General features: G+C 43.1%; 4 protein-coding genes across 11 annotated transcripts in view; 1 reads left to right on the top strand and 3 right to left on the bottom strand.

Moving 5' to 3' along the window:
• The window catches only part of LOC127498671 (uncharacterized), a 79901-nt gene extending 71426 nt beyond the window's left edge, over positions 1 to 8475 (top strand). For 2 of the 4 annotated variants that reach the window (XM_051868281.1, XM_051868280.1), the window contains one exon: positions 925 to 8475. In XM_051868281.1, the coding sequence (XP_051724241.1) occupies positions 2515 to 6816 (4302 nt within the window). In that variant the 5' untranslated portion in view covers positions 925 to 2514 and the 3' untranslated portion in view covers positions 6817 to 8475. The remainder of the gene's footprint in view (positions 1 to 924) is intronic. The other 2 variants (XM_051868284.1, XM_051868282.1) reach the window with 2 other exon arrangements.
• LOC127498683 (platelet-activating factor receptor-like) overlaps positions 1 to 24567 on the bottom strand; it is a 136075-nt gene that overhangs the window by 35070 nt on the left and 76438 nt on the right. Inside the window, exon 1 of one of the 3 annotated variants that reach the window (XM_051868307.1) lies at positions 16515 to 16549. The exons of the other annotated variants lie outside the window; for them this stretch is intronic. The gene's annotated coding sequence lies outside the window, so the exon portion shown is untranslated. Of the gene's footprint in view, positions 1 to 16514; positions 16550 to 24567 lie in introns of those variants that run through there. 3 annotated transcript variants of the gene reach the window in all.
• Positions 1 to 24567, bottom strand: part of LOC127498684 (platelet-activating factor receptor-like) — a 105194-nt gene that overhangs the window by 34956 nt on the left and 45671 nt on the right. The window contains exon 1 of one of the 3 annotated variants that reach the window (XM_051868312.1): positions 16515 to 16544. The exons of the other annotated variants lie outside the window; for them this stretch is intronic. The gene's annotated coding sequence lies outside the window, so the exon portion shown is untranslated. Of the gene's footprint in view, positions 1 to 16514; positions 16545 to 24567 lie in introns of those variants that run through there. 3 annotated transcript variants of the gene reach the window in all.
• The window catches only part of LOC127498678 (platelet-activating factor receptor-like), a 91463-nt gene continuing 76559 nt past the window's right edge, over positions 9664 to 24567 (bottom strand). Inside the window, exon 2 of the mRNA XM_051868294.1 lies at positions 9664 to 10825. Within this exon, the coding sequence (XP_051724254.1) occupies positions 9731 to 10798 (1068 nt within the window). The 5' untranslated portion in view covers positions 10799 to 10825 and the 3' untranslated portion in view covers positions 9664 to 9730. The remainder of the gene's footprint in view (positions 10826 to 24567) is intronic.

Genomic DNA, 24567 nt, shown 5'->3' with positions numbered 1-24567 from the left:
TACACACACACCATATTAAGTAATATAGAATGCCAAGACATTACTGGGAATTTAAACACACATTTTCATAAAAGTCTGTTTTTGCAATACATTAAATGTAAACCATGCATATAAACCAGATATCATCTTACATATCAGAAAAAAATATCACATCCTGTTAAATAAATAACATCATGGCACTATAAATGGATAAAATAATCTTCAGCAGTTCATAGATTTACAATTAAGAACAAAGTACAAGTCAACAAACCTGCATTTCATAATTGGAATAATTATTATTACTAAACTTTTGTGAAAAAAAAAAATGTTATTTCATACACTCATTTTGTTACAATAAATTGTTAAACATTAATGCATTAGGTATCATAAACAATGAAAATTTTTACAGTATTGAATTGATTGGTCTAGATTCATGTTAATTTATGAATATACTATTGAGCTGTAATGTTAACAAATTGAACTTTATTGTGAAACGTTACCAAACAAAATTTTGTTAAATGTAACATTGTCTAAAATCGCTTGATAGGCTATAGAACATGAACAGGCAGTTTAGTAGTCATTTCAGTGGTTTATGTGCACATTTCCCATGGGTGTCTGGCTCAAGTTCCCCATTTTGGAAAACATAACATTGCAAAAGAATATTATGATTTCCTGTGTGACAAAACCTAACCCACAGGAATGCTCCTCAGAAATACTTCACAACAAGTAAGGCAGTATTTGATGTTATAGTGACATCAGACACAAATCAATTGACCACCTTTATGTGCAATTTATATCACAAATAATCCTGACTCTTTAGCAGCAACACAACTTCTCCCTTTATGAACAGTGAAACTCTGGTATCACAGAAAACAAATAGCTTCATTCATCAGCATTAGCCCCTTTCAAGACATTAAACCCGGTAAATAACCGTTAAAATACCAGGTTGACTTTTCCAGTAGCTTGACTGTTCACACGAGCAAAGGTGTTCTGTGTTTCTACCAAAATACCGGTAAACTCTGTGAGGTTAATCATCAGAAATGACCTCTAAACGCTGAACCATTTTCTTTATCCACCTGCTTTTGTTTTACTAACTGGCCAATTTGATAACATACATATATATATATATATATATATATATATATATGTCTGAGTGCCAGGTGTGGGATGATCACACAAATTGTTTTTGCTCTTAAAAAACACAACACTGATAAAACTGCAGTACTGTATAGTACTGAGTTTACTATAGTATGAACAAGTGACTGCAGAGCCACAGTGCTGATGAATAAAAATGAAGGCAGGGTCTCGAGCGTAAAATGCGGTCAGACGTCCAACTAGCATGTTTACATAGAAAAACAATTAAAAGCAGCGGAGCTAACGGTAAAAAGCTCCAACAGAGCTTTATGATTGGCCCAAAGCAGACTTCTCATGTCAACACTCGCACATGCTCATACCGGCAATCATATTCTTTGTTCACACACATTATCATGCCGGTAATTTATTGATAATGTTACAACTTCTCATATAGCACTACTGAAAAAATTGCCAGAAAATTACCAATATTTTTGAAAAAGTCCCATTCACACATGATTTCTAAATGTTAAAGGCAAGCGGCAACCTCCCCCAGTTTCTCGTGAAGCCAATACGGAAGTGACTTAAACTGCAATTCATCGACTGGCCGCTAGGGACAGGCTCCAAAAGAGAGCAGAATCTCATTGACCCACATGTTAAAATGAACAACTTTACAGCAGAAAAAAAATGTTTACAGCTTGGTACAAATTGTGGTTTTGGTCTATACTGCTAATTTTGCCCTTCATGACAACTCTGAGGGGGGTGAATTTTTTTATAACTCATCCGTTTAAATTATATTAAGCCTTAAAGTTCTGCATAATTATGGGCGTGGTCACTTGAGTGACAGGTAGATTGCCGCTGCTGTCACCTCAGCTAATTCCAGCCACTGAATTTGGCATCTTAGCCGTATTTGTGCTTTTTTTCTGGATTATTTTATACAATTATAAAATAATATGGCTTGCTGCGTTAATGGTCCAGACTCGAGACAGATGTGTGTCTGTGTAGATGTGCATGCATGCGGAAGATAAACAGAACACACGTTGTTGGATCGTGGCATTGGCTAAAAGTTTTTGTGGCGAGGGGGGCGTGGTTCAGCGGAGTCGGCAGCGGGAGAGAGAGTCAGGAGACGAACGGTGAGTGAGTGGGTTAAATGCAAATGACGAACACCTGTCTCTTGTTTCAGTAATTGGTGTGGAGAGAGTATATAACACCAGGAGAAACAGGAGTGGGGGAGAGAGAGACGGACTACTGACTGCTGCCCCGCTGATGATCTACGAGTGAGAGACTTCTGAATGATTGGTGACCGCTTTGTGCCTGTCTGCACCCCTTTTTGTTTTGAATTGTGAGAATTATTGCAAATAAAAAGCAGTCAGTAGTCAAGCCGACCCTGTCCTCTTCCTTCCTGAGTACTGAACTTTGCTACACTGGTGCCGAAACCCGGGAAGGAAGACGGAAGCCGCCGCCATGCAATCGTCCTCCGGATCGCCATTTGCGGAGATTATCACCTCCCTCGCGGTCATGCAGCAAGAACAACACCAGGCCCTGCTGGACTTGAGACAGGATCAAGAGAGGTGCTTCCAAGTCGTTGTTCAAGCCCAGCAGGAGGACCGCGAGAGGTTCCGGAGCTGGATTGACCGGGAGGTTCGACCGGAAGCCCTGGAACCTCGAGCTGTGCCCGCCCACCTACCACTACACAAAATGGGATCTGAGGACGACCCGGAGGTTTTCCTCGATCTTTTTCAGAAGACGGCCGAGCTGTCGGGCTGGCCGCGGGACCAGTGGCCGATGCGCCTGGTCCCGCTGCTCTCCGGGGAGTCCCAGATAGCGGCACAGCAGCTTCCGGTGCAGAATCTCCTGGTCTTCGACGACCTAAAAAGGGCCATCCTCCAGCGGGTCGGCCGGAGCCCTGAAGAACATCGCCAGCGGTTCCGTTCCCTGGAACTGGGCGAGTCCGGCCGACCGTTCGTGTTGGCCCAACAGCTCCGGGACTCCTGCCGCAAATGGCTGTTGGCTGAGGGAGGCGACGTGGAGAAGATTGTCGATCGAGTGGTACTGGAGCAGTTCATTACTCGGCTCCCACGGAGGACAGCAGAGTGGGTCCAGTGCCACCGCCCCACGTCGCTGGACTCAGCCATCCACCTCGCGGAGGACCACATGGTGGCGTGCCCAGGGGTCGGCGAACCCCTCCCATCTGTCTCTCTCTCCCCGTCTTCCCCTTCTGTCTCTCTCTCTCGTCCTGTCCCTCTCCCCAGGTCCCGCCCACCTGTACATCCTCGAGTCCCGCCCCGGGGGCGGGGCGGAGTTGACCCGAGCCAGTTTGGGGGTCTCAGAGCCCCGCCCAGGAGGGCGGGACTGACTTCCGCTGGACAGGACCCCGCGCCTGTTTCTCCGCTCTCTCCACGCCAATCATTTACCCCACTCCCTGCCACTGGGGCGGCGGGGAGGTCTGGGCCAGCCTGTTGGCGTTGCGGGGACCCGGAGCATTTCGTGGACAGGTGCCCGGTGATGGAGGTTGGGACAATGGTCCGGGTCCCGGACGCCCCGCAGGCTGCCCCCGGTCAAGCTGGCTGGTATCAAATACCTGTGAGTATCAAGGGGGGTACCTATCAGGCCTTGGTGGATTCAGGCTGTAACCAAACCTCGATCCATCAAAGCCTGATTTCATCCGGGGCATTGGATACAAGCCGCGTGGTTAAGGTGCGGTGCGTACACGGGGATGTGGTGGTATATCCGGTAGTGCCGGTCATTATCCAGTTCAGGGGCCAAAAGCATAGCGTTGAGGTGGCAGTTAATCCGCACCTCCGGCATCCGTTAATTTTGGGGACAAATTGGCCAGCATTTTCTGAATTATTGGGTTATTTATGCACGGATGCCTCTTGGGGGAAAAAGGCGATGGTTGGGGATGCGCAAGCACAGGCGGGAGAGACTGAACGGGGACCACTGAGTGCTGCTTCAGGGGAACAGAGTGAAATTGAGAGAATAATTCTCTCGGATCGCGATGACTTTCCCCTGGAGCAGTCTCAGGATGAGACCCTAAAACGTGCATTTGAGCAGGTCCAAACCATCGACGGTCAGCCTCTCCAGCCTGGACGGGCGCTTACTTATCCATATTTTGCAGTTATAAAAAATCGGTTGTATCGGGTGACCCAAGACACCCAGACAAAAGAAGATACAACCCAGTTGTTAGTTCCAAGGAGCCGCAGGGAAATGCTTTTCCAAGCGGCTCATTCTAATCCAATGGCTGGACACTTAGGACAGGCAACAACACTAAATCGCCTCATGACCCGATTCTTTTGGCCGGGCATTCACGAGAATGTGCGCAGGTGGTGCGCGTCTTGTCGTGAATGTCAGTTGGTAAATCCACCGGCCACCCCAAAAGCGCCTTTGCGCCCCCTCCCATTAATGCAGGTCCCCTTCGAGAGAATTGGTATGGACCTCATCGGGCCATTAGAGCGATCAGCCAGGGGACATCGCTTTGCATTAGTCATTGTGGATTATGCAACTCGATATCCTGAAGCAGTGGCCCTCCGCAGCATTTCCGCGAAGAGTGTTGCGGACGCACTGTTTACTTTAATCTCCCGGGTGGGGATTCCAAAAGAAATCCTCACCGATCAAGGCACGGCGTTTATGTCACGTACTTTACGCGAACTTTACGAATTATTGGGCATTAAAGCGATCCGTACCAGCGTCTTTCACCCACAAACTGACGGGCTGGTCGAACGTTTTAATCGCACGCTTAAAACCATGATTCGTAAATTCGTACAAGAAGACGCCAAAAATTGGGATAAATGGTTAGAACCCCTGTTGTTCGCTGTGCGAGAAGTCCCGCAAGCCTCCACGGGGTTTTCCCCCTTCGAGCTTCTTTACGGACGCCAGCCCCGCGGGGTACTGGATGTCCTGAGAGAAACTTGGGAGGACGGACCATCTCAGAGCAAAAACGAAATTCAGTATGTAATGGACTTGAGAACAAAACTCCACACTTTGGGGCGGCTATCAACGGAGAATTTGTTACAAGCCCAGGACAAACAGAGCCGGCTGTACAACAGGGGAACTAACTTGCGTAAATTCGCACCGGGAGAGAAAGTGCTTGTATTACTTCCAACGTCAAGCTCGAAATTATTAGCAAAGTGGCAAGGACCATTTGAGGTCACACGGCGGATTGGAGATCTCGATTATGAGGTTATACGGTCTGATAGGAGAGGGGCACGTCAGATTTATCACCTCAATCTCCTTAAAAAATGGAATGAGGCAGAGGCAGTGATGTTGGCGATGGTGATTGGTGGAGAGGATGATCTCGGGCCAGAGGCGAATACCAAACACCAATCTCTCGCACTGGCCCCCGGAGGAGATCATCTCTCGCCCTCCCAGCTCACTGACCTGACGAAATTACAAGCAGAGTTTGCGGACGTGTTCTCGCCCCTACCGGGCCGTACTAATTTGATTCAGCACCATATCGAGACAGAGCCGGGCGTGGTAGTTAGCAGCCGGCCGTACCGTTTGCCTGAACATAAAAAAAAAGTGGTTCAGGCAGAATTAGGAGCAATGCTTGACATGGGCGTAATAGAAGAATCCAACAGTAACTGGGCGAGCCCGATAGTTTTAGTTCCGAAAACGGACGGCTCGGTTCGGTTCTGTGTGGATTATCGCAAGGTGAATGCTGTGTCGAAATTCGACGCGTATCCAATGCCACGGGTGGACGAACTGCTTGATCGGCTCGGTACGGCTCGGTTTTATTCGACACTGGACTTAACAAAGGGATATTGGCAGATCCCCTTGTCTCCATTATCTAAAGAAAAGACAGCTTTCACCACGCCGTTTGGATTACACCAATTTGTTACCCTTCCGTTCGGGCTGTTCGGGGCTCCGGCTACCTTTCAGCGTCTCATGGACAGAATTTTACGGCCCCATGCTGCGTATGCTGCTGCCTACTTAGATGACATAATTATATTTAGTCATGACTGGCAGCGGCATATGCAGCATTTGAGGGCTGTCTTGAGGTCGCTGAGAGGGGCTGGGCTCACGGCCAACCCGAAGAAGTGTGCAATTGGGCGGGTGGAAGTAAGATATCTGGGCTTCCACTTGGGACATGGGCAGGTGCGTCCCCAAATTGATAAGACGGCAGCAGTTGCGACCTGTCCGCGTCCCAAGACCAAAAAGGAGGTGAGACAGTTCCTAGGGCTGGCGGGATATTATAGAAGGTTTGTACCTAATTATTCGGACCTCACCAGCCCTTTGACTGATCTCACTAAAAAGGAGGCACCAGATACGGTCCAGTGGACGGAGCTGTGCCAGCAGGCCTTTACCCAAGTGAAGGCTGCTTTATGTGGCGGGCCGTTGTTACACTCTCCTGATTTTTCTCTCCCTTTCCTGTTGCAGACAGACGCGTCGGACAGGGGGCTGGGTGCCGTCCTGTCCCAGGAGATAGAGGGGGAGGAACGGCCGGTGCTGTACATTAGTCGGAAGCTCTCAAAGAGAGAGACTAAGTACAGCACCATAGAAAAGGAGTGTCTTGCCATCAGGTGGGCCGTCCTCACCCTCCGCTATTATCTCCTGGGACGGGAATTCACTCTCTGTTCGGACCATGCCCCCCTGCAGTGGCTCCACCGCATGAAGGATACCAACGCGCGGATCACTCGTTGGTATCTAGCTTTACAGCCTTTTAAGTTCAAAGTGGTCCACAGGCCGGGTGCTCAGATGGCTGTGGCCGACTTCCTCTCCAGAAATGGGGGGGGGGGGGGCTGCAGGCCGGATGGCTCCCCGGCCTGAGTCGGGCGGTGGGGGTATGTGGCGAGGGGGGCGTGGTTCAGCGGAGTCGGCAGCGGGAGAGAGAGTCAGGAGACGAACGGTGAGTGAGTGGGTTAAATGCAAATGACGAACACCTGTCTCTTGTTTCAGTAATTGGTGTGGAGAGAGTATATAACACCAGGAGAAACAGGAGTGGGGGAGAGAGAGACGGACTACTGACTGCTGCCCCGCTGGTGATCTACGAGTGAGAGACTTCTGAATGATTGGTGACCGCTTTGTGCCTGTCTGCACCCCTTTTTGTTTTGAATTGTGAGAATTATTGCAAATAAAAAGCAGTCAGTAGTCAAGCCGACCCTGTCCTCTTCCTTCCTGAGTACTGAACTTTGCTACAGTTTTGTTTGTGAGATTTACTACAATTACAATGGCGGGAGGATATAAAATTCTGACAGCACTGCTTGGATATTATAACTAAAACTGCTGCATTTTGAAAAATTATACTTTGGACGCGTGCTCATTTGTTTGTGAGATACGATCATATACATTTTCACAACATAAACGCTGCTCAGGTTGCATAATTTCTTGAAGAACGATGATGGAGAGCAGATCATTCAGAAGAAATGTGATGCAAACAATGGATAATATATCAATATTTCATGGATTTAATGCTTTTGTGGACAAAAAGTACTGTTTTTTTTTTTTTTTTTTTCAATGGACACTGATGGACATTTTACCCAATTAAGTGCCACGGATTGGATTCATCTCGCGATCACTATTTCATTATAAAGGTATGGAGTCCCGTTTGATTTTGCGTGTTGTTATTTGTACACCGGACACAAATTAATTACTGGTGTTGGAGCATCTATATGACACCGTAGATTGACAATACACCTTTTAGAACTTTCTAATGATATAACTTATCTTTATTAATATTTTAGATAGATAGCTCCTTTAACTGCTAACATGATCACGTCGAGCTAGGCAGGCGTGGTTTCAGCAACCTTGGTTCCAACCACGTCCTGCCTCTTTGCCCATTTTCAGTTATCCGGGAGTGACGTGCGGTGACGGGCTGCTAAGATGGCAGTGGCCTCATTTTCGCTTCAAAAATGCTCTTCAGAAATCAACGGGTGACGTCACGGACACTACGTTCATATTTTTTTACAGTCTATGGTTAAAGGGTTAGTTCACCCAAAAATGAAAATTCTGTCATTTATTACTCACCCTCATGCCGTTTTACACCTGTAAGACCTTCGTTAATCTTCGGAACGCAAATTGTGATATTTTTGTTTAAATCCGATGGCTCAGTCCAAAGCCTACATAGGGAGCAATGACATTTCCTCTCTCAAGATCCATAAAGGCACTAAAAACATATTTAAATCAGTTCATATGAGTACAGTGGTTCAATATTAATATTATAAAGCGACAAGAATATTTTTGGTGCGCCAAAAAAAAACAAAATAACGAATTATTTAGTGAAGGCCGATTTCAAAACACTGCTTCAGGAAGCTTCGGAGCATTATGAATCAGTGTGTCGAATGCGCAGTTCAGAGCGCCAAAGTCACGTGATTTCAGCAGATTTCAATCATGATTCGACATGCTGATTCATAACAATATTCAAAAAATATTCTTGTCACTTTATAATATTAATATTGAACCACTGTACTCACATGAACTGATTTAAATATGTTTTTAGTACTTTTATGGATCTTGAGAGAGGAAATGTCATTGCTCCCTATGTAGGCCTCACGGAGCCATCGGATTTAAACAAAAATATCTTAATTTGTGTTCCGAAGATCAGCGAAGGTCTTACGGGTATAAAATGGCACGAGGGTGAGTAATTAATGACAGAATTTTTATTTTTGGGTGAACTAACCCTTTAATTTATCATTATTTTATCAGTAAAGAGTCAAGACTGTTTTGAGTGAAAGGGGCTATTATGTCTAAAAGAAGAAAAAAAATTTTCTTCTGTTCTTATCACCTCACACTTCAGTCAGATTAACCAGCAGCATCCTCTTTACTCGTTGGTCTTCTTCATTCTACAGAAGACTGTCCTTATATGACAACAAGAACGAACACCACAGCATCTTTACCGAGAATGAGATATCGAGTTTGTCTGACACATATAAATGAGGTGAGTTCCACCTACACCAGAGCAAACATTTACTCACACCCTAATGTTGTTACAAACCTACATGACTTTCTTCTGTGGAGTATAAACAAATATTTTGAATATGTTTCAGTGTTTTCTGCCCAAGTCAATGGGGTCCAGAGTTGTTTGAACGCCACTGACTTTCAAAGTCTCGTCTTTTGTGTTCCTCAGAAGAAAGAAAGTCATAAAAGTTTGGAATGACATCAAGGTAAGTAATTGGTGACAAATCTTTCATTTTGGGGTGGATTATCTCTTTAAGAGACAATATGACAATATAGGAATCACATTATAAATGCTTAATGTTTCAGTATATAAAGCATTTATAAGTACGTGTTGAATAATCATGCTTGAAATAATCTATAGTTTGAAGGAGTTGCCTGAAAGTGGCAGCAATTGAAAGATGAACATCTAATTTTAAGTATCAATACTTTGGTTGCATTACAGGGATAGTATGCACAAAAATTAAAATTCTGTTAATTATTTACCCAGCTCCATTACTTTCTTTGGATACCACTGACTTTCTTTTCGTTGTAAAAACATTGAAACATTTTTAAACAATCTTATTTTGTGTTCCACAGAAGAAAGTCATACAGGTTCGAAATGACATAAGCAGAATTTTCATTTTTTTGGTGAAACCCGTTAAAAATCCAAACAGAACATAATTTTGAATTGAAATTAAATTCTGCTCAAATATGAAAGATTCAGAATAAGACTCTAACTGATTAAAATTAACACCATACATTTATCAGTGTGTTACTGTGTTATATGTGTTCTGCTCTTCGACAGCATTCATAATTCACTCTGATGTCTGCTCTTCAGTGACATAGCCGTGCTTAATGTGTTGCGCGAGCAGTGTTTGTTATTCTTGACCCTTGTGAAATGACCCTGGATGTATTTGCGGAACTTTGTGGTGGCGAAGCAATACACCAGCGGGTCCAGGAGGCAGTTGATCCCCATAAGCATGAGGGTGATCTGGTGAGCATCGTTTAAGATTTGGCGAGTCTCCATGCTCCAATCATTTTTCAGGCCCAGCACAGACAAAGTCCAGGGACCCTGCACCACATGATGTGGCAGGAAACAGATCACAAAGACACCCACAACACCACACAGCATCCTCAAAGCTCTAAGCTTGGTGCCACCAGAACGCTTTCCCGTGCTGGCTCGAGGCTGACTGATGGGTTGGGACAGAAGAGCTCGAGCAATTAAGATGTTGCAGACAATCACCAATGCGAAAACAAGAAAGAACAAGACAATAATGATGAAGTGAATGATGGCCTCTTCAATTTTTACAGAGCATTTCTCGTAATAATAACCCTCAAAACAGCGAGAAATATTTTTGTTTTCAATTTCATTAATTTGGATTCCCAGACCAATGAGGTATTTAACCGATGCCGCAAGAGTGACGACCCAGATGAGTGCTGAGACAGTTGCTCCACGTTTCCAGCAGTCAGAAGAGGCAGCCACCAGTGGCCTGGTAACAGCCCAGTAACGGTTAATGCTGATGACAGTAAGGAAGAGAATGGAGCAGTATGTGTTAATGAAGAAAAACGTGCCTGTGATACGGCAGAGGGCATCCGAGTATATCCAGTCACCGTGATTCACGTAGTAGCCAATCCAGAAAGGTAGAGCGGACACGAACAGCAGGTCTGCAACGGTCAGGTTGGTCATGTAGATCCGAATCTCATTCATAGCTTTAGACTCCCGCATATAGTGCAACACATAAAGAGCATAGCAGTTGGCCAGCAACCCCAAGACAAAGACTATGCCATAGAATATAGGAAAGAGAGTGTAACGAAACTCTGAGTCAATGAATTTGTCTGTTTGATTCTGATGGCTGCAATTTTCAGCGTTCGACATGGCTGTAGAAGTCGTCACCTTGCGTATCTGAGAACAAAACAGAGTGATAAGACAGCATACAATTAAATTTGATTCCTTCTAATATCCTTTAAAGTGTTCATCTAAAAAACAAAATTACCGAACAAAAACAATTTCTAAAGCTAGGACTACTAAACATTAGATCGCTGACACCTAAGGCGGTTATTATAAATGAAATGATCACAGATAATAGTCTTGATGTAATTTGCCTTACTGAAACATGGCTTAAACCAAATGATTATTTCGGTCTTAATGAGTCTTGTCCACCTGGCTACTGTTATAAAAATAAATGCCGTCCGGTTGGCCGTGGCGGTGGTGTTGCAACAATCTATAGAGAGATTCTTAACGTTACCCAGAAAACAAACTACAGGTTTAACTCATTTGAAATTCTCGTGCTAAACGTTACACTCTCAGATATAAATAAAAAGTCGCTACTATCTCTTGCTTTGGCTACTGTTTATAGACCTCCAGGGCCTTATGTTGATTTCCTAAAAGAGTTTGCAGACTTTCTCTCAGACCTATTGGTCAACGTTGATAAAGCGCTGATTGTTGGAGATTTTAACATTCATGTAGATAATACAAATGATGCGTTAGGGGCTGCGTTTACAGATTTACTAAACTCGTTTGGGGTCAAACAAAACGTCACTGGACCCACTCACCGTCTTAATCATACACTAGATTTAATTATATCACATGGAATCAATCCTACTGATATAGAAATTCTACCGCAAAGTGATGATATCACTGATCATTACCTTGTAACATGCGTACTGCATACTGCGGATATTTGTCAAATTGCGCCACGATATCGACTAGGTAGAACAATTCTTCCGACAACTAAAGATAAATTCACAAATAAACTGCCTGATCTGTCTCACCTGCTCATTGTACCCAAACACACAAATGATCTTGAGAAAATTACTAGCAGTATGTGCACCACTTTCACTAGTACATTAGATACTGTTGCACCGATGAGATTAAAAAAGGTTAGAGAGAAAAATACTGTACCATGGTACAACAATATTACTCACGCTATCAAAAGAGAAACTCGTAATCTAGAACGCAAATGGAGACAAACTCGTTTAGAGGTCTTCAGAATCGCGTGGAAAGACAGCTCGTCCCGTTATAGAAAGACTCTAAAAGCAGCCAGGGCCGAGCATCTCCGCAAACTCATAGAAAATAACCAAAACAATCCAAGGTTCTTATTTAGTACAGTGGCTAGATTAACAAATAAACAGACATCACCAGAACAAAACATTTCATTACAGTTTAGTAGCGATGACTTTATGAATTTCTTTACTGAAAAAATCGAAAGCATCAGAAATACGGTTGTAAATGTACAACCCTTGACAGAGTTTTATGATTCAGCCTCAATTATCGTCCCTCAAGAACAGTTGCAGTGCTTTACAACTATAGGACAGGAAGAGCTAAATAAACTTATCACAGCGTCTAAACCAACAACATGTTTATTAGATCCAATACCCACTAAACTACTGAAAGAATTGTTACATGTAGCAGAAGAGCCTCTTCTCAATATTATTAACTCGTCTTTATCTCTAGGTCACGTTCCAAGACCGTTCAAGTTAGCAGTTATTAAGCCTCTCATTAAGAAACCACAATTAGATCCAAATGTATTGGCAAATTACAGACCCATTTCAAATCTTCCATTTATATCGAAAATATTAGAAAAAGTGGTGTCGGTCCAATTGTGCTCCTTCCTGCAAAAAAATGCTATCTATGAAAAATTTCAGTCAGGATTCAGGTCTCATCATAGCACAGAAACTGCGCTCGTTAAAATTACAAATGACTTACTTCTAGCTTCTGACCAAGGCTGTATCTCAATACTAGTGTTACTTGATCTCAGTGCTGCGTTCGACACTATAGATCATAAAATACTCCTAGATCGACTACAGAATTACATTGGTATCCAGGGACAGGCATTACGGTGGTTTAGGTCGTATCTATCAGACCGTCACAATTTTGTTTATTTAAACGGGGAAAAATCTAAGATAACAATAGTAAATTATGGAGTGCCTCAAGGATCTGTGTTGGGCCCTCTGCTATTTTCAATATACATGCTGCCACTTGGTAATATTATAAGAAGACATGGAATTAGTTTCCACTGCTATGCCGATGATACTCAATTATATATTTCAACACAACCAGATGAAAACTCTAAATTATCCAATCTGACAGAGTGTGTTAAAGAAGTAAAACATTGGATGACTAGTAATTTTCTTCTATTAAATTCAGATAAGACTGAAGTATTACTTATTGGGCCAAAAACCTGTACACAGAATCTCTCAGACTACAATTTGCATTTAGAAGGATGTACTGTTACTCCATCCTCGACAGTTAAAGACCTGGGTGTTATATTAGACAGCAACTTGTCCTTTGAAAATCATATTTCATATGTTACAAAAACAGCCTTCTTCCACCTCAGAAACATTGCTAAGATACGGAATATGTTATCTGTTTCAGATGCAGAAAAGTTAGTTCATGCTTTCATGACGTCTAGACTAGATTACTGTAATGCATTACTAGCTGGTTGTCCTGCTTCCTCAATAAACAAGCTACAATTGGTACAAAATGCAGCTGCAAGAGTTCTTACCAGGTCAAGAAAATATGATCATATAACACCAATTTTATCATCTCTTCACTGGTTACCTATTAAGTTCCGTATCGATTATAAAGTACTGCTAATGACCTATAAGGCTCTAAATGGTTTAGCTCCTGTGTACTTAACCGACCTTTTATCGCCCTACAATCCTTCACGCTCTTTAAGATCACAAAACTCTGGACTTCTGGTTGTACCTAGGATAGCTAAGTCCTCTAAAGGAGGGAGAGCGTTTTCACATTTGGCTCCTAAACTCTGGAATAGCCTTCCTGATAATGTTCGGGGCTCAGACTCGCTCACCCAGTTTAAATCTAGATTAAAGACACATCTCTTCAGCCAAGCATTCACATAATCCATCTCATATCAGATCAATTGCACATGACTATCTTTGCTTAATGTTATGAACAGCAGCTATGCTAATTATTCTCCATTTGCTTTTCTGTTTTACCTCGGGACGCCTGAGTTTGACATCACTTCTCTAGACCTTGCTTTTTTTCCTCATTCCACTACCATCAGTTTCATCCTTGTCTGTTATTTTTCCAGAAGTTACTATCAATTTACCCTTTTAAACAAGAGTTGTGGATCACACAGTATGCGTGCAATGCTGATATTTACATCGCATACACTATATGTTTAGCCTAACATACGTGTAAAATCCAAAGTTTACTTCAGGCTTTAGAGTCGTCACCTACAGAGATAGGTTAAAATGACACACTTAACATTTATGTGTTTTAATGAACAGGAAACGTGGGAGAGCACAACGTGATCTCATGAGAAAACGTGTGTATTTTTACGTAAATTGTGGTTCTACCACACGTACATTTACTTACGTTTTCATACACACAAAAACGTACAACATTGACGTATTTATAGCACTAAAACGTAAAAATACTTACGTATTAACAGCAATAAAAACGTAAATCATGTAACGTAAAGTGTGAATGTATATGAATTCCCATGTATTAATATTAAAATCGTGGCTTTAATGATTTAACGATGTTTTTAGTCGAATTTATTGAAAGCAGTTTACTCATCTACTTAATATGAAATAACATTTCTGTTCGTGACTTGTGCTGCTCGTTTCGGAGGATTACATAATGTTAAACAAGACTACAATTTGAAACCTTATGAATAAAATTTCTGTAATTGTTTAACCATTTTGTAATATTTAGTTTGTTTGCTGTGAGACACAGAAGGCGTTTTCTCTTATGCAGCGACTGACAATACAACCATAAGATACACCAAAGCACAACATAAATTCACAAATCACATCCATTTTATTTGTTCGCTGTACTCCAAATCTTTAGAATCCATATATTTGTAAGGAACAGATCCAAATTCAGCCCTTTATTCATCGATCTTCATCTTCATTCTCAGCAACAGCGACCGTCACAGTCAAAGCTCGCGCTCGTTATGATTCAAATTTGAAAGTAGCGCCACCCTCGAGAAGCGTTACGACATGGTTTACGGCACTGATATCGAACGCTCATTGGTTCTCACCTGCTTCGTCACAGATTGCGACATGCCGTGTTTCAGTGGATTGACATTTGAAATGAGTGTCGCGCCTTCACGGAGAGAAGCTGAATTTATCATATTTTCATGGATTAATGAGTTAAATTCTGCTCTGTACCCTATAAAAAACTATTACCGCCAGAGAGGACTGTGACTGGAACTCATCATCATTTGAACTACTTTTGGTACCACTTTTGACATTTTCGCAAAAAATAAATTATTGTGATTACGCGTGTTTGTCTGTCATTCTTTTATAACAGTAGGTAGTTTAAAGAAATGGTTATGGGTAGGTTTAGGGGTAGGTGTAGGATTAGTGGCTCAAAATGTCGTTTTAATGTTATATTTTTACTAAAATTGTCATTTTCCTACAGATTTCTGTTCTTTATTTTATTCTTTTAACATTCTGTATAAAATGGGTAGGTTTAGGTTCGGGATGGGGTTTAGGGATCTTACATTTATCTACAAAACGATAAAATGGAAATTATACATATATCTTTATGACATGAAAGATACGTAAATATTTTACGTTTTTTTCGCTGTAAAAACGTAAGTATTTTTACGTTTTAGTGCCATAATTACGTCAATATTGTACGTTTCAGCACCTTTCTAAACGTACAAAAATGTACGTTTTGTGTCTTTGAAAGTTACGTATTAATACCTACGTATTGGTGGTGACGCCTATTTTCTCTCGCACAGTTGAGAAAATATGCATTCTATCAAGTGTTCTTTCATTATCATCATAACATGTTTTGGAAGCTAAAGCATTAGGGGTTTCTTTCTCATATCTGCAATCTCTTGCTGAGAGCAGGAAATGAATTGAAGAAGCTTCATTTTCTGAAAACCACAGTGCACATATTACATCAAAATGTTTTTCATATCAGTGGTTTTACGGGACTTACAATGTCAGATTACAATCAGGTTCTTTTACAGAATTTTTAGTTGTTTCAGAAACATGTATAATATAACATAGACTAAAAAAAACTATAGACAGTAGACCTTAAAGTCTTGACTACAAAACAGCTAGTGAACATTTCTGCCATTATCACCCAGAAAGTTCACTGAACACCTTTTTTGACATGCAAAGGGGGCATGCTGTTGCACCACAAAGCATGTTGTCACATTATATGTGGTAAGCTGCCACATGCCATTAAAACGCCTATTATAGGCTTTTCAGCAACAGTAAAACAGTTATGAAAAAGTTTTAAAAGTTAATGCAAATAAAATATACATTTTAAACATTTAAAACATATGTGAAAGTGTCTCCCAAGAAGATCGTGATAACACTATATAGTAGACATTTGCCTGAATATATGTTAATGTGGTTTTATTGTTCACTTACTTGCTAAACAGCTACAAAAATATGATTCTATTGTAATTTTAGTTTGGAGGACAGAATTCACAGATACAATGCCTGTGACAACAAGCCCCGGTCTCCCCTATAACGGATTACAATAGCAATAATTACAATGCGTAATTGTGCGTTATACTGTCGCGTAACTCGCTCGCAGAATATACAGTGTGAATATAGCTTCTAAATGAGCACAAAACTACATTTATCGCTTAACCTACCTTGTAATTCCCAGTGAACGTGATGCTCGCGCGCTGCTCGCGCGCTGCTCGCTCAGAGTTCACGCCTTCAGCTCACAGCTCCTCGTATTTAACATGCAGTCACACCTCTCGCTGTCGCTTCCTATTTTCCCCAACTCCTTTCCAGAAAACTTTGTAGTGTATTTCCTATGAATGAAAATGAGAAGCATCTACTTATCCACTTATTCTACTTTGAGATAAACTGTTGAAGAAAAGTTTGAACTAATATTTGGATACTAATAACCCAGTTTTGGTTCTTGTGTCCATTTGATTGATTTTGTTTAGGTCAACTCATTAAGTAGAACCTCTGCCAGCAACCTTTATAGCCTCAGGTTGTTCAGCCAAAACTGGAAAACCATATAAAGTGTGAGCTGGACGCAAGAGTCCTCTATGCTGATCATTTTTGCTTATCAAAATACAAGAGAAGTGGTCTGGTCCTCCAAAAAAATGACATGAGGTCTTACAGGGTCATGAATTTACCCTATAAGCATAACTAATGGGACAAATTCATGGGAAAATAACAAAAAACAAAACAAAAACAAAAGAAAAATCACTCTTTTCACTTCCCAGGCCCAGGACTCTAAAATAAATTAAGTTTTCCTTATCTTTTTAAGTAAACATTTCAATAGGCTATTATTTAGGCTACTGTTGTTTCTTATGGGGCGGTTTCCCGGACACTGATTACAGGGAATCCGCGGGGCATTAAAAAGCATTAAAAGTCATTAAATGGATTTTGCGAAACTTAAGGCCTTAAATGGCATTAAAAAGCATTAAATTGTATTCCTACACGCATTATTTTTTAGATAGTTTTGAAAAAAATAATAATAGCCTACCAGTTTATATTGAATATAACCTTCATAATTAATAACTTTGATTTGCTGTCGCAAAATATGTTGGTGTGATAGCCTACACACGGCCGGTGCAAAATTGCCGTAACGTCGTTTTGGACAGCGGCGGGCTGGCACCTGGAGACGGAAGATTGAATCAGTGTTGCCAACTTAGCAACTTTTCCGACCCCTTTTGCGACTTTTTCGAAGAAAGCGCATTGTGATGAATATATACTTGTTAACCTGATCTAGCTTCCGAGACTCCCCGGTACTACCGCACGAGCGCGAGGTCTTGCTTTCCTGCCGCAGGCGTACCTGAGTCTGTTTAGTGAGTGGCTGAGAGGAGCAGCGCATTCAGTTGAGGATGTCAGAGAACAAATAAAATAGATACAATTGCCTCTAACCTGAGTGATCATTTTACGTGTACATATAGCCAAAATCACAGCAAATGTTTTTATATTATGTGTATGGTGATTTTGTCAGACAACGTCTCGGATTATAAATCAAGATTTTAGCGCTGGTTTAACATGTCAGGGCTCGACACTAACGCTTGTCAATTAGTCCGGGATAAGTGTATTTTTTTGAAGGGGCAAGTGAAAGAGAATTTTACTTGCCCGACCGGGCAAGGACCTGATTATAATGTCAATACCAAAAAACAAAACAAAAAAAAAAAAAAACGTGAGAATGACTGTTTTTATTACATTTAGTTTAAGTGGCGATCCATAGTGGATAATAGGCTGTATAATGTAGTGACGATAACAAGGTTGCGCTGTCGAGGCTCGCGCACCATCTCGAGGAGAAATGGAAACATGAGCGAAGCACACACAAAACGTTTTTAGGCTATAACTTGATACAGGTAAGCAAAATCACACGACCAAGATTGCTGTTTTTCTTAAATAGGCTACCGTCACGATTAAAAACGTGACACTGATTTCATACAACTGTTCAGTTAACAAATAGTTAATATTAAGTCACTTACATTTTAGAAGGAACATTGACTGTTTTTGTTCTATTTTAGCAGCAAAAATATTTTCAAACAAATCACAGCACCATAGCGCAACACTCAACAAAACTAAATTGATTGCTGTAATAAGTCTTTTAGTAAAAGCACTTTCAGTTCAACTGTTCGGAGGGACAAATTAATTTGTCTTGCTTTCTTTCTGCGCTTTCCTTTTTCTTGCCTGTCTCGCTTCATATTCTCACAGTTTCACTGTTCTCACCATCTGTAGGAGGATGAAATTCTGCAGTGCTCCATTGGTTTTGATCTCACCTTGCAGAACAGTAGGACCTGGAGGCAGCAGGTGAGTATAATTCAAAGGAAGGCCACTAGATTATTTCTGCTGAATAACGCGAGCGCTTAAATGCTTTAGTTCTAGTGTACTAATATTTATTATTACATATTGCGCAAGTTGATTTCAAACTTTATTTTTTATTATTATTTAGGCTATTTTATTTTACATATACTAAAAATGAATATATTTATTATTCATGCATGTCAGTCAATCTGTACACATCAGTCTCAGTATTTTTGTATTTACTTATATATGTTAAAAATAGAAATTAAATTAAATTTCGGCAGCCGCAAAGGCGTGGTCACCTCATGTTTTCATATTCGTACTCGGAACAACTAAAAGATTCTGTGACTGAGATCGTAAGAGTCTCTCCTTCTGCTCGACCAAATGGTTGAGCACATTTTGAGTCACTATATTTCATTGAGAGGAGTACCTAACTTAACTCAAGCTGATTGAGCCATCTCTACCATGTGGTTGAGGTATGTTATGCCAAAAAAATCCACTAGATGTCAGAGTGTCAATCAACAGCACTTGTCACAACACTTCTTTAAACATGGATGTCAGAAACAAAGAAATCACTCCTGCCATGTGAACTGTTCTTGGTGAAATTTGGCAAGGTAAGCTAATTTTTTTTTTTTGACATATTACACTGTAAGAGCCCTAACTTTACAAAATTATGTTACTTGGTGCCATGAAAACACTTTAGTATGTTTTTAATAATTTTTCAAAAACATGCTAAACCAAACGATTGATTTGTCACTTTATGGTAAATGCAGAAAAGCTAAGGTAATCTTTTCAGATCATCCATTTCTGCAGTCAGAATGGACTATTTGCTTAGAAATATAAACTTCTGATCATTCTTAGCTATGAATAAAACAGCTATTGTTATTTCTTCATGAATATGCGGAGATAATTTCTTAAATATGTATTTTTTGCCACTTTTGCATATTTTTTGAAGTAAATATAATGAATTCATAGAATTAATGTGTGCAAATCATAATTATCAGAGGCAATTACTTCTTAAATGACAAATGCTGGTGTACTAACATTGCTAAAATTGTAAGAGATTTATTTGTTTGTTTGTTGTTGCTTTTTTTACATGGATGTCAACAGTTTCTATGGTACAAGAAAACCAGAAAACCCCCAAGATTCTGATGTTGATGACCCAATAGAGTATCCGGATTATCACCCCGTCTGAGAAGAGAAATGTTCATATATCTAAAAAAAGAAAGAAAAAGAAAAATCCTGTTGCACTACCACACTTGATGGCGTGTTTCTTGAATCATAAAAGCCTAAAATGCCATTATATTATATATTTTGCTATTTTGTTTTTAGTTTTTGAATGCAGAAAGAATGTAATTGTAATGATGGGTCGGCAGAGCGGGGATCCAGTTGCAGCTTTATTAAGAATAGTAGATACACAGGTAGACAGGGGCAAAGGCAAGAACATAAACAGGGACAGGCAATGGTCGAGGCAGGCGGCAGACAAGCAGAGTAAAGTCACAGGCAATGGTCAGGGCAGGCGGCAAACAAACACAGTCCAAATAACAGGCAAGGATCAGGGCAGGCGGCAAACAAACACAGTCCAATAAACAGTCCAATGGCAACAGAAATACAATCCACAAGGAAACGCTCAGAAGTGATCACCGGGGCAAATCAAGACTTCGCCAAGGGTGTGTGTGTGTGTGTGTCTTAAATAGTCCAGGTAATGATCTGCAGGTGTGTGTGGCAATTGGTGATTGGTGCATGTGATTGGAAGGGAGGATTATGGGAAGTGGAGTCCAGGAACTGACAGGAACAGACAGTGATCGTGACATAACGCCCCCCTTCCGGAAGGCGCGTCCTCGCGGCGTAAATGGCACAGATAGGGAGGGGGGGTGGGTACATTGGAGACCTGTTGGCAGACGGGAACGGGGTCTCCAATGCAGGTCCAGGAACTCGGGCAGCCACGGGGGGTCAGGTGCCACGGGCAGCCACGGCGGGTCAGGTGCCACGGGCAGCCACGGCGGGTCAGGTGCCACGGGCAGCCACGGCGGGTCAGGTGCCACGGGCAGCCACGGCGGGTCAGGTGCCACGGGCAGCCACGGCGGGTCAGGTGCCACGGGCAGCCACGGCGGGTCAGGTGCCACGGGCAGCCACGGCGGGTCAGGTGCCACGGGCAGCCACGGCGGGTCAGGTGCCACGGGCAGCCACGGCGGGTCAGGTGCCACGGGCAGCCACGGCGGGTCAGGTGCCACGGGCAGCCACGGCGGGTCAGGTGCCACGGGCAGCCACGGCGGGTCAGGTGCCACGGGCAGCCACGGCGGGTCAGGTGCCACGGGCAGCCACGGCGGGTCAGGTGCCACGGGCAGCCACGGCGGGTCAGGTGCCACGGGCAGCCACGGCGGGTCAGGTGCCACGGGCAGCCACGGCGGGTCAGGTGGCTTAGGCAACCACGGCGGGTCAGGTGGCTTGGGCACCCACGGCGGGTCAGGTGGCTTGGGCAACCACGGCGGGTCAGGTGGCTTGGGCAACCACGGCCGGTCAGGTGGCTTGGGCACCCACGGCCGGTCAGGTGGCTTGGGCACCCACGGCCGGTCAGGTGGCTTGGGCAACCACGGCAGGTCAGGTGGCTTGGGCGCCCACGGCAGGTCAGGGTCCGTAGCCGGCCACAGCAGTTCACAGGCGGTTGAAGACCGTGGGCGTGTAAGGTCCCCACCCGCAAGCTCAAGCAATTCGGAGGCCGCTGATGATCGCGGCCGTGCAGGGTCCCCACCCACAAGCTCCCCACCCTCAAGCTCCCCACCCTCAGGTATATGGCCCCCCCCCAAAAAGTTCTTGGGGAATTCAACGGAGGCCGTGGCGGTTTCGTGGGTAAGGAGCTCGGGTGGCGCCGGCAGGGCGAGGAGCTCGGGTGGCGCCGGCAGGGCGAGGAGCTCGGGTGGCGCCGGCAGGGCGAGGAGCTCGGGTGGCGCCGGCAGGGCGAGGAGCTCGGCGACGGCCTCCGTGGCCGTATCAGGAAGAGCGGGCTGCTCTGGGACGGCAGCGGACCGCTCTGGGACGGCCTCCGGGCTTACAACGGGCTCTGGGACGGCCTCCGGGCCTACAGCGGGCTCTGGGACGGCCTCCGGGCCTACAGCGGGCTCTGGGAAGGCCTCCGGGCCTTGAGGGATGGAGGAAGCCTTCTTCCTCCTCCTCCTCCGTTTACATGGTTGAGGCGGTGGCTCTATGCCTACCTCCTCTGAGGGCGCTGCAGCGGGCTCACGGGTTGGAGCGGACTCGCGGACTGGAGCTGGTTCTGGAGTGGACTCACTGGCTGGAACGACCCCTATGTTCCCAGACACTGGCGGGGCGGCCATCTTGCCCGTGGGCACTGGCAAAGCGGCCATCTTGTCCATAGCATCCAGAGAATTTGAGTGCGTGGCAACCGGCGAGCTTGAGTGCGTGGCAACCGGCGAGCTTGAGTGCGTGGCAACCGGCGAGCTTGAGTGCGTGGCAACCGGCGAGCTTGAGTGCGTGGCAACCGGCGAGCTTGAGTGCGTGGCAACCGGCGAGCTTGAGTGCGTCGCAACCGGCGAGCTTGAGGGCGTAGCGGCCAGCGGGCTTGAGTGCGAAGCGGCCGGCGGAGGCTTAGGAATGCCAGCCGCTCGTGCTGAAGTCAGCGGTGGATCAGCCACACTGGAACGCAACCCACTCCGCTCCCAAACAGATCCAGAGACGTGATGTAATTCTAGAAGATCAACGGAGACTTGACTTGGCTCTGGAAGATCAGCAGAGACATGATGTGATGATGTTGTGGCCGCCATTTTGTGAATGCTCTCTTTAGAGGCAGCCATTACATGGGGGAACGAGGTGTCGCGTTCCTCCGCGACACCCACAGTAAACAGTGAACCAACAGTAAGCAGAGCAAAGTCCAGAAATTCCACGAACGACCCTCGGGGACCATTAATAAGTAAGTAGTCCTTCAATGGTTCGTTTAATCCATAGCCAAAGAAGTCAATGAGGGCACAGTCAGGCAGATCAGATAAATAGGCAATGTCTAGAAACTTCTGAATGTGGTCCTCGAGTGTAGAATTACCTTGCCGAAGGCGGACGAGACGTATTGCTGGGTCCATGCTGGGGCTGGAAGCGCTCGTAGAAGCTGCTGGATCGTTTGATGGCGAAGTCTTCTGTAATGATGGGTCGGCAGAGCGGGGATCCAGTTGCAGCTTTATTAAGAATAGTAGATACACAGGTAGACAGGGGCAAAGGCAAGAACATAAACAGGGACAGGCAATGGTCGAGGCAGGCGGCAGACAAGCAGAGTAAAGTCACAGGCAATGGTCAGGGCAGGCGGCAAACAAACACAGTCCAAATAACAGGCAAGGATCAGGGCAGGCGGCAAACAAACACAGTCCAATAAACAGTCCAATGGCAACAGAAATACAATCCACAAGGAAACGCTCAGAAGTGATCACCGGGGCAAATCAAGACTTCGCCAAGGGTGTGTGTGTGTGTGTGTCTTAAATAGTCCAGGTAATGATCTGCAGGTGTGTGTGGCAATTGGTGATTGGTGCATGTGATTGGAAGGGAGGATTATGGGAAGTGGAGTCCAGGAACTGACAGGAACAGACAGTGATCGTGACAGTAATGTCTTTAGTTTTGTTACTTTTAGTTATTTGTGTTATTTATTTTTGTTTATTGTTAAAAAAAAAAACAAGAAAACATGTAATTTCCTGTGTTAAAATGAAAATCTGAAATATTTTATGGAATACTTCAATAAATAAACAAGATTCAATATATAAAACTGTTTTATTTTGATTATGTTTTAAATAAATTAGTATTATAGTTCATATTTTCTGATTTTCATAATATGTGTATGAATTTCATTATTTTACCTTTAAGTGACAAATCAACCATTTGGTAGAGGCCGATATTTTAAAAAATTATGGCATGTGTTGAAAAAAAATACAGTGAGTGTGGTAACTAGTGACATAATGAGATAAAAAATGCAAACAAAAATTTTTTCAAATGCCTTTTTCTTGGTGGGGCAGTTAAAGGGTTAAGCAAGGATTTAAAAACAAATAATAAAATCTTAAAATTAATCCTAAAAGAAACTAGTAACCAATGCAGGTTACCATGGATATTTGTCTTACAAAAGCCCATCGCTTTCCTTCGGAAGGCCTTTGTTAACCCTCTGGAGCCGTGTACATTACTTTTATGATGGATGGATGCACTTTTTTGGACTTTAAAATCAGGAGTGCCATTCACTACCATTATAAAGCTTGGAAGAGCCAGGATATTTTATAATATAACTCCGATTGTGTTCGCCTGAAAGAAGATATTCATATACACCTAAGATGGCTTGAGGATGAGTAAATCATGGAATAATTTTTATTTTAGGATGAACTATCCCTTTAAATAGATAATTAAACTAAAAATAAAAAAGCTGTGAACTAATCAGTGAATCACCATGACAACAAAACGAAAACATGAGGAAAACAAAATAAATACATTTTCTTTGCTCTCTAACAATAGAGCTGTATGTAGAGTTTAAAATAAAAATTAGAAAAAAATCTAGACACCCGAGAAGTAACTTTATTTGGGGAAAAAACAAAACGTGGCAGATCTTTTCTTCCATATTTTGACATCCGAGTGTATAGGCTCATTAAAAAAGAAAAAAATGTTGTTGATTGAATTTTGAGATGTGGAATTAAGTCTTGCGTATGCCATGAGTCATGAAATTTTGACTAAACTTTACAAAGTCAAAAAGAAAAAGAAAAAAGAGTAAAATATACACGGATGAATTATTCTTATTGTAGTCTACATGGGGTGCAGCATATGCTCTATTTAGTGTGAATAAGACTCTGCTAACAGCTGAGGACAGAGACTGTAAAAAAAAAAAAAAAAAAAAAAAAATGGACGACGCGAGGCCGCTTCCTTTTTTTTATTATGCTT

This window comes from Ctenopharyngodon idella, chromosome 17 (assembly GCF_019924925.1).
Source record: "Ctenopharyngodon idella isolate HZGC_01 chromosome 17, HZGC01, whole genome shotgun sequence".
NCBI lineage: Eukaryota > Metazoa > Chordata > Actinopteri > Cypriniformes > Xenocyprididae > Ctenopharyngodon > Ctenopharyngodon idella.
The sequence above is the reverse complement of the archived record's forward strand: the minus strand, read 5'-3'. Positions and strand labels throughout refer to the sequence as shown.